The 15,109-nt window shown below is 44.2% G+C and overlaps 1 protein-coding gene across 7 annotated transcripts in view; it reads left to right on the top strand.

Annotated features, from left to right (window-relative positions):
• MECOM (MDS1 and EVI1 complex locus) overlaps positions 1 to 15,109 on the top strand; it is a 329,866-nt gene that overhangs the window by 292,289 nt on the left and 22,468 nt on the right. For 5 of the 7 annotated variants that reach the window (XM_088061011.1, XM_014254464.2, XM_088061014.1 and 2 more), the window contains 5 exons: positions 347 to 449; positions 2,238 to 2,454; positions 5,480 to 5,627; positions 6,633 to 6,789; positions 12,106 to 13,468. In XM_088061011.1, the coding sequence (XP_087917137.1) occupies positions 347 to 449; positions 2,238 to 2,454; positions 5,480 to 5,627; positions 6,633 to 6,789; positions 12,106 to 13,468 (1,988 nt within the window). The remainder of the gene's footprint in view (positions 1 to 346; positions 450 to 2,237; positions 2,455 to 5,479; positions 5,628 to 6,632; positions 6,790 to 12,105; positions 13,469 to 15,109) is intronic. The other 2 variants (XM_088061013.1, XM_014254465.2) reach the window with 1 other exon arrangement.

Genomic DNA, 15,109 nt, shown 5'->3' on the forward strand with positions numbered 1-15,109 from the left:
CAACAGGAGTTCCTTCCCCTACTCAGGGATCACTCAGGGATGTGTTTTATGTCTGCTCTGTACTTGGGTTTGGTATAACTCAGCAGACAAGTTGCTGGTGATATCTGCAGTCATCACACAGCTCATTTTGCAGCAGGGGCTGTTGAAAGCAGTTGTTCTTCTTATCCTCACAGAGCCCAAAACACAGTGGCTTTGGGGCTGGAAGGAACAACATCATGAGCAGGCAGAGGCAGGCTCTGGCCACCAGGTCTGCCACACTCACCAGCAGTGTTTGATGCTTCTTTGCCTATTGTGGTGCTTACCTTGCTTTTTCTTTCTTTTTTTTTTTTTTTTTTTTTTTCCCCAGATATTCTACAGAGTGGTAGCAGATATTGAACCAGGAGAGGAGCTCTTACTGTTCATGAAGAGTGAAGATTATTCACATGAGACAATGGCTCCGGACATCCACGGTTAGCCTCTTCTTGCTGTTTCATCTGACAGAAACTAGCACTGAAATTAGCCCAGAATTTAGGCAGATTTTTTCTTCTGTTGAAATCTGGGATGGCTTCAGTGCAGGAGAAGCTGAGGAGAGCTGGACTGTGGTTGTTGCATTTGTCCATCTTCTGCCCTCGTGTTCCTGATTGACAATTGATGGTTTTGTGGGGTTGCAAAAGAAGAACAGCAGTCCATGTCCTTGTCTCAAGACTGTGCTGCTCCTGCAGGACACGTATGGGCCCTGGTTATAGTTAATTTTAGCCATTTAGCCAAATGTGTCCCTGAGAAGAGCAAATCTCAGGTTGTCAATGTTGCTTTCACTCCTGAGGACATCTCAGCCATTCTTACTCCTCACACTTGTCCCACACTCATCCCACAAAGAAATTCTTCATCTGAAACTCCTGAGTTGCTGCTCAGATTTGTCCCCCAGTCTCCAAAATCCCCTTTTAGCTGTGCTGCCTGCTGGGCAGTGGGTCATCAGCCACAGTGGGAATTGGGTGTGGGATATCTGCTTAATGCCCAGCATGTTGCAGTTTATGCCCAGAGGGACATTTTACACATTTTCAGTGATCCCAGGACAATGCACGGGGCAGGAATTATCAAGGTCTCTACTTCCTTGTAACTGCTTGTACATTTAAAGTAGTATTTCTCATCCTCTTAAGGCTAAAGGTGGGGATTATATATTCATTCCCATTTGGTTTTGTGTTTGTTTTTTTTCCCCCAGTGGTAACTTTGTTTAGTTTTTGCTGAAGGTGTCCCCCTGTCCAGCACACTGCTCTCCCTGCCTAGTCCCCATGGTCAAGTAGCTATTGTATAAATGACACCAGAGGAAATCTCTGCAGTCACATGCAGGACCATGTCCCACAGGGCTAATTTAGAAGCAGGCTGGGCCAAAGTGTTGCTCATGGACAGCCAAGAGCAGAGCCCCATGACACTTTCTCTGGATCAGCTCAACTGTCAAGTAGCAACCAAGAACATTCATTGGGGATTCCAGCCAGTGCTTTTCTGACTCAGAGCCTCAGGGCATTTATATCTGGAACCAAACCAGGGTGTCTGGCTCCTTCGTATGGACCAACAGTAGAAAATGCAGCAGAAAAAAAAAAAACATTGTGGGATGCTCTTCTCCAAGTTTGTTTTTTGGGGATTTTCTTCAGCTAATTTATTCTTTTGCAGGAATTACTAGTTAAGGGAATGCAGTACTCACTCCAAAGTTAGACTTTACTGATATTCTGTACTTTTCAGTAAGAAATTATGACCAATTTATTGGAATTTAAAGCAAAGACTTCACGTTTCTCTGGCTTACTTTGAACAGGGCTGGGTGCTGCAGAAGGACTGTGATGAAAATGAAGAGGATTTTAAAAACTCCAAACACCCTTTTGGCTATTTTAGATGCTGGTGTTTGTGTCTGAGTCAGTCCCTTTCATTGAGAAATGCAGAGACTGGCAGCCTCTGCTGGATATCCATGTTAGACCCTGTATAATTCCATTTAGGATGGTATTTAAACACTTTTCCTTGCTATTTAAACTTTTGTCCTAAGCCAGTATAAGTGATCCCTGTTGGATGTCACCCAGGCAGTTAACATGGAATCAAAAGCATTATTATAAAGCATTCTTAAGAGCCCTTCTTTCTTTTGAGGTTTTTCTCTTTTTTTAATTGACGAGCAATTCATTAACCACACCACCATCCAGCTTCTGATGGGGTGGTGGTTAAAAATGAGTGAAAGCTGAAGTGTTTTCCCTGTGCCCAACCCCTGTGTGTTGCAGAGGAGCGCCAGTACCGCTGTGAGGACTGTGACCAGCTCTTTGAGTCCAAGGCTGAGCTGGTGGACCACCAGAAGTTCCCCTGCAGCACACCTCACTCCGCCTTCTCCATGGTGGAGGAGGACTTCCAGAAGAAGCTCGAGAATGAGAATGACCTTCAGGATGTGCATGAAATCCAGGAGTGTAAAGAGTGTGACCAAGTCTTCCCAGACTTACAAAGGTAGGAGAAGGTGTTTAAAACGTGATTGAACCAGGCAGATTCTGTGATGGCTTCAGCTGGATCATGCAGGGCATCAGGACCTGATAAATCCACCTTCTACAGAAACCAAAGATGAAGATGAGCAGGATTTCTATGCCAGCTGGTGGTTTATGGTATGAAAAGCTGTAGAGTCTAAATCATTTGGTCCTTGTGCTTGAAGTCCTTAGTGAGTACCTTAGATTAAGAGCTGGATCTTTAAATCAGATCTGAACTGGGCTGATTGCAGTGAAATCACAGGAGTGGTTCTACTTCCCATCCACTGAGGTCTGGGTTCCTTAATCTTAGGGAGAAATAATTTGGAGCATCTCTGAGTGTTCATTGATGTTACCAATTTTGTCTTAGCAAACAAGGCATTTTAGTTAGAGATGGGTTCTAGATGTTAATAAATATGTCTGTATGTTGATATTTAGTTTTAGCTGTATGGTCATGGAACACCAGGGTTTTTTGTTTTCTTAAATTTATCTCTCTGCTAAAATAGACAGACATGTGTGCATATGTACTCAAAATACACATAGAATGTAAACAGTGCAACTTTCCTGTCACTGTAGTTTCTGTGATAACTTAAAATACAATATTGCAGTGCAGATTAACAGCAAATTTTGCAAGTTGGTGGAAGATACTGAGAGTTCACAGGAATTTTTGCAGCACATCCCTTACAGATTCACATGTTGGTGATTTCTTGACCTGGGGAAGGATAAGCTCAAGCAATGTTTGACAGTAATGTTGAGACATCTCAATAGCAAGGTCCTGGGCCATGCTCTGCTGAGATGGGGTGGTGCCTTTCGTAGGAAGCTGGTTGATATCCAGGATCTCCTGTTTTCAGTCTTAGCACCATTCCCACACTCCCATCCTGTCTTCTTGGTTTTTTTTCCACGTTATGTGGGCACAACCAGAGTAACTGTGAACTGTCCTTTTTCAGCACAGCAGTGTGTGAATCGTTTGCCCTTTAAAAGCTGGCTTGTCAGTTTAGAACATTCTGTGTGTTTTCACAGCTAGTCCATGGTCCAGGATCTCATGGTGTCTGTTGGAGGTTAGCATGGTTTTCTGCATGCCCAGAGTCGGTCCCTTTGGATGATTGCTCCTGGGTGCTCCAGGTGCTGGTTCTGCAAGATGGAGCCCTCCCTCCCAAAAGAGAGATGTTCCTTCACTCCTCTCCATGGAGCAGTTACCCCAGCATCATGTGCCATGTCTCAGATCAGAGGATGATCCTGGCACTCGGACAAAACTACTGACACTGAAATTGAAACGTGATGTGCCAAACATCACTCCCCAGTGTAGCTCACCCCGCAGAGCAGGAATTTGTACAGGCACAAGGTCTTGTTCCCTGGCTGATGTTAGGCAGTGTGTGGCTCCATGTGTCTGATTTTCAGTCTGAGGGATTGATTCCAAGGGGCTGCTGGAGGCAGATCAGGTCAGAAGAATTTCCAGCAGCCAGTGAGGCAGGACTCTGGTCTGTGAGGTTTTTTCACGTTGGGAGTTATTCAGTGCTAAAGTTCTTTTCTCCCTGCAAACGAGAGGATGATATCTAACCTATGGGAACCATTGAGGAAATGTAAATTTAGCTTAAAATATTAAATATTGAAGAGAAAGGGCAGAAAACAAAGAAGGAGCCATCATAAATAGATGGGGAGTACTGTGAGAAAGAGTGAAAAATGAGAGTGAATGCAGCCGTTCTCAGAACTTCTGAATTATTGAAAGGCTCATACACCACACAGACAGTCCACTGCAAAAAAATGCCAAAGTGTGCTATATGGAGATTATAGAACACAAAAAGCCCAAATGAGCTGTGCTTGAGGGTGTGAGTGATTACATGGAGAAGTAGCTGAGCAGGAAGATGGGGTGTTGGGTCCAGGAGAGCTCAGTGCTGATGATCACGGAGCCGCGGCAGAGTCCGGGAGCTGCTGCCACAGCCAGAGACAAGAGCCCCTCTAGGTCTTACTACAAATTTTTTTACATCAATTGTTATAAAAGTATTAAGAGGAGAAGCCAGAATTATTTTTCCTTCCCAAAAGAAGAAGAGGGGTAGGAGTAAGAACATCTGCAGAGTGAAAGCATTTCCATTGCCTGTGGCTGAGAGTGGAGGCTGCTGTTTGGGCTGTAACCCCAGCAGGTTTTGTCACTGATTCAGCAGAGATCAGTGAGAACTTCATGTACAATCGGTTTGGGCATCCCAGGCTAAAATTCCCACCTTCCAGTGGGTTTTCTGTGAATCCACTCATGCATTATGCAGTGATCTTCCATCAGGCAGTGGTGTGAGTTATGACTGTGTATGTGACCAAGCAATACAGGTGTTTAAAAATGCACATTTTCCACAAATGAATGATAAAAATTCAGAGACAAAAAATAATTTAAAGATGTGCAAAAGAATTTGATTATCCTAATAACAGACCGAATAAACCACTAAGAAATGAATGACTAAACAACCACAGTATTGCACACAGTTAATAATAATAACTATTAATAATAAATAATAATAATAAAGTTAATAACTTCAGTTGTGGTGTACCTTATCTAGAGGCTTCTTAAACTCATCCTGTCCTACTCCAGAGGAGTTATTCCTCATCTATTCCTGCTGTAAGAAAAATTGACTCCCATAAAAGGAGTGGATTTATGGCAGGTGGTGGCATCCAAGGTGTGTTTAGAGGCAAAGTCATAAGGCAGAAATAATTCAGACTGCAGGGAAGAATTACCAGAGTGAAATACTGAGAGGTGTATGAAATAATCTCCTTGGGGAGCGATGGCAGCAGCATCTCCTGGAGCATTTGCAAGTGGCCTGGCAAAACATGAGAGGATGTGTTATTCTGGTGGGGAGAAGGAGGTTCTGCCTCCTGGCTGGGGTGAGCCTGGAACTCACAGGACTTATTTCTGTCAGGATTGGGCCTTTGGGGCTTTTTAATGTTTTTTTCTATTGGCTGTAACTATGTGCTCTGCTCTCTCCTCTTCCTATAAACCCACATGTCATTGAGCCCTGTTCCTGTTTCCACAGCCTGGAGAAGCACATGCTGTCACACAGTGAGGAGAGGGAGTACAAGTGTGACCAGTGCCCCAAAGCTTTTAACTGGAAATCCAACTTGATCCGTCACCAAATGTCCCACGACAGCGGGAAGCACTACGAGTGTGAGAACTGTGCCAAGGTACAGTGAATTTCTAGGCTGCCTGGCACTTCTTGTGCTGCTGGATGCAGGGGAGCATGGAAGTGGGGGTGCCCCAGGATGGGATGCAGGAGGGCACAGGGCTTCTGCCATGCTCCAGGTGGTTTCTCAAGGATTTTCACTTCTCCTTTGAAAATATGTTATTTTTCTTTCCCCTTTGATTTGGAAAAGGTTTTGGCTGTGGAGTCTGAAATGGGCACTGATGAAGGATGAGCTCAGGGCGAGGGCTTGGCTCCTTGAGAGGATTGCTGGGGTGTAAGAGGGTCAGTGAGGGGTGAGAACCCCCAGGGAAACACAGGGCAGAGGATTCCCTGGGCTGTGTGCCAGCTGCTGGGACCAGAAACTCCACGACACTACTGCAATATAAATCAAAAATAAGCAGTAGCAATGCACCCCTGCACTGAGTACAACTCTCATCTCTAAAGCATCTCCATCACTTCCCAGCACTGGGCTTGCTGTGGGGATTATTTATATAGGACGTGGTACTCGGCATTGCTTTTTATCAGATTTCCAAAGCTCGGCCCTTTTGTATGAGGACTTACTTGGTTTTAGGTAGATTTGCTGCAATAATGGGAATTTCATATTGAGCTGACACTTTATGAGATGTAAGCATTGTGTACAGCATTACTTGTTGTCACACACTGAGATATCAGTATAAAGTATTTCTATTGCAATAACGCTTAGAGGTTTCAAGCAGCCACATTTTCACTCATTTCCCATGAAGTCCCTGACCTCAAATGTGCAATTTCTAGTGGCAAAGTCAAATGCATCTGCTGCAAAGGGGTTAACAGACCCACACAACACTTGGGTGATCCTGGGAAACTGAGGCCCCTTCCTGCAGGCACAGCTCCCATTGCTGGCCATTAGCGAGGGTTTTAATCTTAGAATACTCCCAGAAATCGCTCCAAGGTTTGAATTTTAAAAGACTTGTAATAACTGGCTTCTTCTGCAGTCAAGTTTCTTGGTTAATCAGTACTCATTTCCTAGCAGGTTTTCACGGACCCCAGCAACCTCCAGAGGCACATTCGTTCCCAGCATGTGGGGGCTCGTGCTCACGCTTGTCCAGAGTGTGGCAAAACCTTTGCCACTTCTTCAGGCCTCAAACAGCATAAACACATCCACAGCAGTGTCAAACCTTTCATATGTAAGTCTTTAACTAAGTGTCTTTGATTAAGTGTTGTTTCTCTTGCCGTAAAGCAGCGCAGTCTGGAAGCAGGAGGTTGTGTTCTGCTCCCTTTGAATTTCCCACCCGTGTCTCAAGGGCTGCGAGTTACTGCGTGAGCTCTGGGTAACTCGTGGTCCACTGCAAGGAGTTATTTTCACGTGATTTTCCTTTTCAGACAGACACTGTGTGCTGTAGAAATGTGTACCTGTTGTCCTGGGGATGTTTTTCCATGCACAGATGCACAGTGAGGAGTGGGATTTAGCCAGAAGGAGCCGTGCCAGGCTCGGTGGCTGCAGCCTCATTGCTCTGCACCATGCTGAGCTGGCTGCTCTCCTCCTGGTTTAGGTGCAGATTTTGGGCTGCAGAATCTCCACAGCAGATGCCATGATTTGCTGGAGTTGGAAAACAAATCCCAGAGGCAGTGAAACTCATCTTGCCACCTTCCACGATGCTCCTTGGCATGCCCAAAGTTCAAGGACTGAGTTGAGCTGTTAGATCTTCACTAACAGCTTCTCCAGCAATTAAACTTTCCTTGGATGTGAGCCTGGTTCTGTACTGGGCTTAAATGGGATCCTCAGCACTTCACAGGTGGCATTTGCTGCTGAGCCAGACCCTGCCTGGGAAGGGTGCAGGTTGCTTTCCCTCCCTTTCACCAGGGAAGCAGAGGCAGAAAATATGTTTGAATATTGTTCTTGGTAGTGCTACTCTCCACCACAGCCTTTTCAGGCACCTGCTGTGACTTGTACCTTGACCATCTCCTCTACTTGTCTGCTAAACCTCTCAATCTTTTGCTGCTCTCAACAATAATTTCCTGAAATGTCTGCACCACACCTGTGAAAAGCATTGGCCACAAGCCAATATATTTCCTCAAGAGGAGGAGTATTGGCTTAAACAACTCATTTGTGCAAAATTTGTAACCTGCCGTTGGATTAGGAATACTTTTGCTTTGGACTCCTTCAATGAGGAAATGTATAAATAGATGCAATATTAAATATCACTAATGATTTTTAAAGCTGATTGCAGATTAAATGATTACACTTAATTAGAAAACTAACTTTTAGTTAGGTAGGGACTTCCCAGGTGGGTCTATAGCAACATCCTACGTAGAAGTCTCTTAAGTGGAGCCTCCCATGAATGAAATAATCTCTCAAATGCTTTTTTTGCTATTTTCCTGATAAACCAAAACAACAACTGGTGTTCTTCACATGTAGCATGAGGGATGAAACCCCATGGAGCAGCCTAGGGATAACAGCCGTGTGATTGCAGAACAAAAAGCTTTGGAGACCACATGTTTGGTGGCTTTGCCGAGCCGTGAGAGGGAGGTAGGGTCACCTAGAGCAGATATCTGCTTTCCACCAGAAGGCCACACACCATGATTTACTCGTACCAGTCTGTTTATGGCAACTGTCTCTTATTACAGTGTGCCGCCCAAGCTTGAGTGAAAACTCACCAACACTGAGGTAATTACTGACTGCCTTTGCAAAATCTCCAGCCTCCCCAAATAGAAACCACATGCCATAATAGAGTGAACATATTCTAAATAGTACTTACAGTAATTTTTTTAATGAGCAGAAAATATGCAAACTTAACTGCTGGTTAATTTGGGGTCCAGAGACAATCACCATAGAGCGTGCGCAGGCACGAGATTAATTTTTTGCAATTTTTTGAGCCAGACTGGGTTTTGTGTTAAACCTGAGGTCTGTAGAGCAATAAAAGCTGCAAGGAGGGAAGCTTCTCTTGCAAGTCAGTTGCTTAAAAGTACGGCAGTGAGATTAAAGGGTGTAATAAGGTGTAACAGCAGAAATCAAATCCAGCTTCTGTTGCTTTCATACATGGAAGCAAAGTTGATAACCAACCCCCTCATCTACAGAAGTTCAAGTCATGTGATGAAAAGGAGGTAGATCTTACAACACAGATTTATCCTGGCTCTTGGGAATATCCATGGAGGTGTCACAGTCAGTTTGGTCACAGAGACTCCTCCAGAATCCCCGTGGCTTTGGGTGTGCATGTCACTGATGCTGTGCTGCACCCAGGCTTCAGGTGACAGTCCCCAAGAGGAAGAGAACTCCAGGGAGCAAGGGCTTCCTTCCACCTGGGCACAGAATTTCTTTGCCAGCCCTTAGAGCCTGTGGGTTAAGTACAATGCCTATTGAATGCAAGAGGCACCTTGAGCAAGGCTCATTAAATAGTCTTACATAACTTCCATGCTCATAAAGGTAAATTGTTGGTACAGCTGTTAATTGCTTGCTGAGATTATAATAGTAAATATTTATGTATTTTAATGGTGTTGCCATTATTGATTTGATTTAGTTTAAAAACTGAGATAAAATGCATTTAGTCAAATTAGTAATTTGCATGTCCCTTAATAGCCTGTAAGGATATTTTAAAATTTTAAGTGCATATTTTTTCTTTTCTCCAGAGTAGAATATTTCTTGATTCTGTTGAATTTGGAATATATTAACGGACAATAATAGTTTAATAATGTACCAGTGTTCTTTAAGGAAGAACTTCCCAGATTTTAGGAAGACCTAATCTGTGCCAATACCCTTCTTTTCAGTCCTTTTCCAACCTCCAGCCAACCTGATCAAAGTCTTATCTTTAATAAAGCCATGTGAATAAGCAGGATCTCAACACAACCTGATAGAAGGTCAAAAGTTCATAAAGCATGATTTCTTTTTAATTATATAATAGCCTGTCCTTGGAAATGCATACATTTGAGATACTTCTTTTTCTGGAAAAATACATATTACTATATTTATATCCTGCTTTACACGTGGGAGAGGAGTAGATTCATAATATCCAAGATGGAGTTTGTGTGAGCCTATGGGTGCAACACTGGAGTCACCATTTGGGTCAGTTGAATTTTGGTTGTTGTGATCAACGTGATGGGAGCTGGGGGAAATTACTGTGTAAAACTTCAACAGCGAAGGTAAGGGGCTTGATTCTGTACCCTGGAGTGGTGGAACAGAAATCTTATGCCTGCAATTAGGTTAAAACTAGGAGAAAATTGCAGAAAGATAAGAGCTTCATAACTGCAAAAATTAATGATAAATAATTCTATATTAAATTAAAAAATATATGTTTAATCGGCAAATAAATTTTTTTTAAAGGGACAAAAACTACTTAACAAAAGAAAATCAAACATTTTCAAGAAACTAGAATAATCTCTTCTTATCCTTCTTGTCTCTCTCGTTTCTTTCTCTTCTATATTTTTCCCCTCTCTATTTTTGCGCTATTTTTGATTTTCTCTCTCTAATTTCTTGCCTTTCCTTGTGAATGAAGATTTCCAGCAGGAACAGTAACTGATCCACAGAAACAAACCTTCTTCCTGAATTACTGCACTGCAAATTTCCTGTGTTTGGGCCCGATCCTGCACCCTTTACCCCACGAATTGTCCCAGGGATGTCAGTGTGGGATGTGAGCAGGGGAAAAACGGGTGGATGGGGCAGGATCAGGCCCGGGAACAATAGGAGCATTGTTGGTGAGATATGAGCAGGCTGCTGAAGAGGTAAACAGTTAGGAGATGACAACAAGTGGTGGATTTTCTCAAGGGCAGGGATTTGGAGGAGCAGGAAGATTAGCGTGGGCCCTGGTGCGAGTGGAAGTTAGAGGACGTGATTGCAGTTCATGGGAACCAAGAGTGCAGGATGGGATACATTCAATTCAGTTTCCTCTGCAGGCTTAAAATAGAGCCATTGTAAATTATGTCAGACTGTCTCAAATCATGAAAATGATTGTTAAAAAGGCCTCAGAATACACAATGCGTATTGTTGTGCGGCTTTGATGTGTGAAAGATGAGAGTTTATGATATAACACAAATTAAATAAAAATAAAGTGGCCACATGCTTTTTCCTGACTGGGAAAAAAAAAAAAAAAAGATTTATTGCAGAGGGATAACAGTGCTTGCTGATAGTGGTGGTGCTTTGTTTTTAAACAAGTCTGGAACTGATACTGTTAGAAGCAAGGTAGTGCAGTGGTACAGACAAATTCTGGCATAAAGAAGAGCACAAGACACAGCACAGCCTTGGGACTTGCCAAATGCTCCAGCTCATCCAAAGGATGCTAAGAAGGGACATAAAAAGGCACTGGGGAACTAAGTATTGCCCTCTTCCAAACACCACTTGCAGACTCTGAACTTGGTTGCTGCCCCAATTTGCTCCCTAAGGTTTGTAGCAGCCAGAAAATCAGGAGCCTACAAAATCCTGTTTGCCTCGGTGATGTGAGTGACTCTGTCGTGTCTCACTGCACTGCCAGGACCACTCCCAGCCTCCTGCCACTGTGGAAGGGTCCTGGAAGCTCCAGCCTGGCACAGGCTAGATCAGGCCCTGACCTCAAGGTAGATCTGCTCCCCTGGATGTTCCCAGGCTTTCTCCCAAATGCTGCATTTGTGAGACTGAAATCATTCTCATCCCAGAAGTGTTTGAAAGGAAATTCATCAGGCTGTTACTGAGCATCAGAGGTGCAAATAAAGAGAAGCTTCATTCTTAAAGGAAATTGCTGTTGAAATATGGTCTATTGTGACATGTGCAACAGGCAAATTAGCAATATTAAGACTAGGAAAGTTAAGATGTGTAATTTAGAGTTACAGCAGGCACCTGTAAGCACTGTATGCATTGCATGAATAGAAATGCAGTTGGACATATGAGAGCACTGAGGTTTTCCAGGTTCCAGCCTGGACTTCCATGAGATAAAATTTTTCATTGTAAGTAGAAAAAAAATAATGTTTGTTACATTTATACTTGGAAATGGGAAATACCTGCTTGTCTCCTCCTTCACCTCTTCCCTATTCTTGCAGAGTGAAAGCTCTGTGAGACAGCTTCATCTCTGTCTGGTCCTGCAAATATTTATTTTAATGATTCATTTCCACATGGGAATAGTGACATAAATGGATGCTGTTTGGAGACACCTGTGCTCTCACACAGGAGCACCGTGGGTTCGTGCGGGGTCACAGCACGGGGTCGCGGCTCCTGGGGGGCTCTGGGGGCTCATGCAACCTGGAATAATGGTACTGAGTGTGCAATGCAAAGAGCAGACGAGGAGAGTGTGTCTTTTAGAGATTCCAGACCTTTTCTGCTTGGCTGGAGCGGGTTTTGGTGCTGTCTTCTGCCATTTGTCTGCTCGGGTGCGTTGCTTTGGAGAGCGCACGTGCTTTTGTACATCTGTGTCCCCAGACCTCTCCCTACGGCTTCCTCATTGACATTTGGCGGGTAAAAAATGGTGTTATTTGCACAACTTTGAGGGTGGGGGCAATTACCACAAAGCCTGAGATGTGTTGTTGTTGTTGTTTACATACAGGTGAGGTCTGCCATAAATCCTATACTCAGTTTTCAAACCTTTGTCGTCATAAGCGCATGCATGCTGATTGCAGAACCCAAATCAAGTGCAAAGACTGTGGACAAATGTTCAGCACTACGTCTTCCTTAAATAAACACAGGAGATTTTGTGAGGGCAAGAACCATTTTGCAGCAGGAGGATTTTTTGGCCAAGGCATTTCTCTTCCTGGAACCCCAGCTATGGATAAAACGTCCATGGTTAATATGAATCATGCAAATCCGGGCCTTGCTGACTATTTTGGAGCCAATAGGCATCCTGCTGGTCTTACCTTTCCAACAGCTCCTGGATTTTCTTTTAGCTTCCCCGGTCTGTTTCCTTCAGGCTTGTACCACAGGCCACCTTTGCTACCTACTAGTTCTCCTGTTAAAGGACTTCCGAGCGCAGATCAGACAAACAAAAGCCAAAGTCCCCTCATGACAAATCCTCAGATACTGCCAGCCACCCAGGATATTTTGAAGGCACTAAATAAACAACCATCAGTAGGGGAGAATAAGCCAGTGGAGCTTCAACCAGAAGGGTCCTCTGAAGAGAGGCCGCATGAGAAACTCAGTGACCAGTCAGAGAGTAGTGACCTTGACCTTGACGATGTCAGTACCCCCAGTGGCAGTGACCTGGAAACCACCTCGGGCTCTGATCTGGAAAGTGACATTGAAAGTGAGAAAGAGAAATTTAAAGAAAATGGTAAAATGTTCAAAGACAAAGTAAGCTCTCTGCAGAGCCTGGCGTCAATAAATAATAAGAAAGACCACAGCAATCATTCCATTTTCTCACCATCCTTAGAGGAGCAGACTGCGGTGTCAGGAGCGGTGAATGATTCTATAAAGGCTATTGCTTCTATTGCTGAAAAGTACTTTGGTTCAACAGGACTTGTGGGGCTGCAAGACAAAAAAGTCGGAGCCTTACCTTACCCTTCCATGTTTCCCCTCCCGTTTTTTCCAGCATTCTCTCAATCAATGTATCCATTTCCTGATAGAGACTTGAGACCGTTACCCTTGAAAGTGGAGCCCCAATCACCCAGTGAAATTAAGAAGATCCCAAAGGGAAGCTCTGAGTCTCCCTTTGACCTCACCATAAAACGTAAGGAGGAGAAGCCACTTACTCCCATCCCCTCCAAGCCAGCAGCCCCCTCTGCATCCAGCCAGGACCAGCCTCTGGATCTCAGCATGGGCAGCCGAAGCCGAGCCAGCAGCACCAAACAAACCGAGCCTCGGAAAAACCACGTCTTTGGAGAGAAGAAAGGAGGAGACCTCGAGCAAAGGAAAGCTTCAGAATCCTCTTTGCAGCACGCCAGGCCCACCCCGTTCTTTATGGATCCCATATACAGGTAAAGGACTCTCTGCTGCCTTTGGTGCAGGCAGCCAGGTCTGCCAAAGCTGCCACCCTGTCCCCTCCCCAGTGTCCCCTGGAGGTGCCACTGCAGTGCCAGGGCACGGGGGCCCAGGCCACATGCTGCCCTGTACATCCTCTTCTCATCCCAGCTGCTCCAAGTGAGCCATGGGACTGGCAATGCTGCAATTAGCAAGCCCTCATTGCTGGGAGTCATTAGTTTGACATGCAGAGGTTGAATATATTCTCTTACCCATAAATGAGTTGGCATTGGTATTGAATGTTTGTTTATTTGATGTCACTGGTTTGCCTGAAATCCATTTTCTTCCAAAACTCTGCCTGCTCTGGCTTCCCCTGGAGGTGACAGTGCCTCTCCCCAGGGCACCCCTTGTACTCCACTTTGCCAGCTCCTCTTGGATTCTAGAGGAGTTTCTCACAAGTATGACAAAGAAACACATTGGCCCTAAAGGGTATTAAAAGCGTGTGAGAATGATTTCTGCCCTTTTTTACCATTATTTAAGTACTGGGTTGATTTCTTCAGTCATTTCATTTATAGAATTGAAGGCACAGCATCCTTGTGTGTACGAAGCCTCACCAAGTGGGCTCCTTAGTCATAGAATCATCACAGAAAGGCTTGGGTTGGAAGGGGCTCATCTGATTCCAACCCCCTTCCACTCCACCAGGCTGTGCAGCTCCCCATCCCTGGTCTACCTTGTGAAATCAATGGAAGCCTCACTGTTGGCTTTGAAAGGTGCACACTGTCGGTGAGATGAGATTTTAAAAGCCAGTGGTAAAATCCAGACCTCCTGGTGTTTCCCAGCAGAACTGAGATGGATCTCACTGGGATGTGAATTTCACCTGCATCCTGTGCATGTCAGCCCCCCTTTGCTCTTTCTGCTCTTATATCTGTAACGAGTCAAAGTCATGCATCTAAATTAGTTTAGAGAAATATTAGCCATAAAAATTTGTGTCTGTAATATAAATGAATGATCTTACAGCTTCTTGTTAAAAAAAAAAAAAAAAAGAAAAAAGGATACTGCCATGTAAATTATGTTAATTTATTACTTTGACTGAAAAAGAAATGCTGTGGGCAAAGTTGTTGGAGAGTGCCGTTGCATAAGACAACAAGTGTGCATTATGAAGAAACAGGATATGATGCTATTTACTGAGATGGTTTTATTCATTCCAGATTGATATCTGTGTTAGACCATAAGTTCTCTTTGCGTCATATTCACTTTAAATGCCTGAAGCAGCGGAAATAATGATCTGTGTTTTATGGCCCTGCATTACCAACTAATTAAATTGCATTTCAAACTCCCCTGCCCAGGGCAGAGAGGTTGGAACTAGATGGTCTTTAGGGTCCCTTCCAACCCAAACCATTCTGTGAGCCTACATTTCTGTGATTTTAATGGAATCTGTACAAATTCTGGCAGCACAGCACGAGGCCAGTTGTTCCTGAGCCTTGGACAGCACTATTCATCCATGAAACCATGCACACCAGTGACAGAAAAAACAAAATCCTCAAATTTCCACTCTGTTTCTGAATTATCCACGCTGGGTTTTGCTGCCATGAGTGAAGTGCAGGATCTGTTGCTGGCACCTCAGGGTCAGGGTGTTCCTACAAGCCCACCTTTCTTGG

This window comes from Pseudopodoces humilis, chromosome 11, assembly GCF_049639895.1.
Source record: "Pseudopodoces humilis isolate 2021_Gansu_Grassland_sample_001 chromosome 11, ASM4963989v1, whole genome shotgun sequence".
Taxonomy (NCBI): domain Eukaryota; kingdom Metazoa; phylum Chordata; class Aves; order Passeriformes; family Paridae; genus Pseudopodoces; species Pseudopodoces humilis.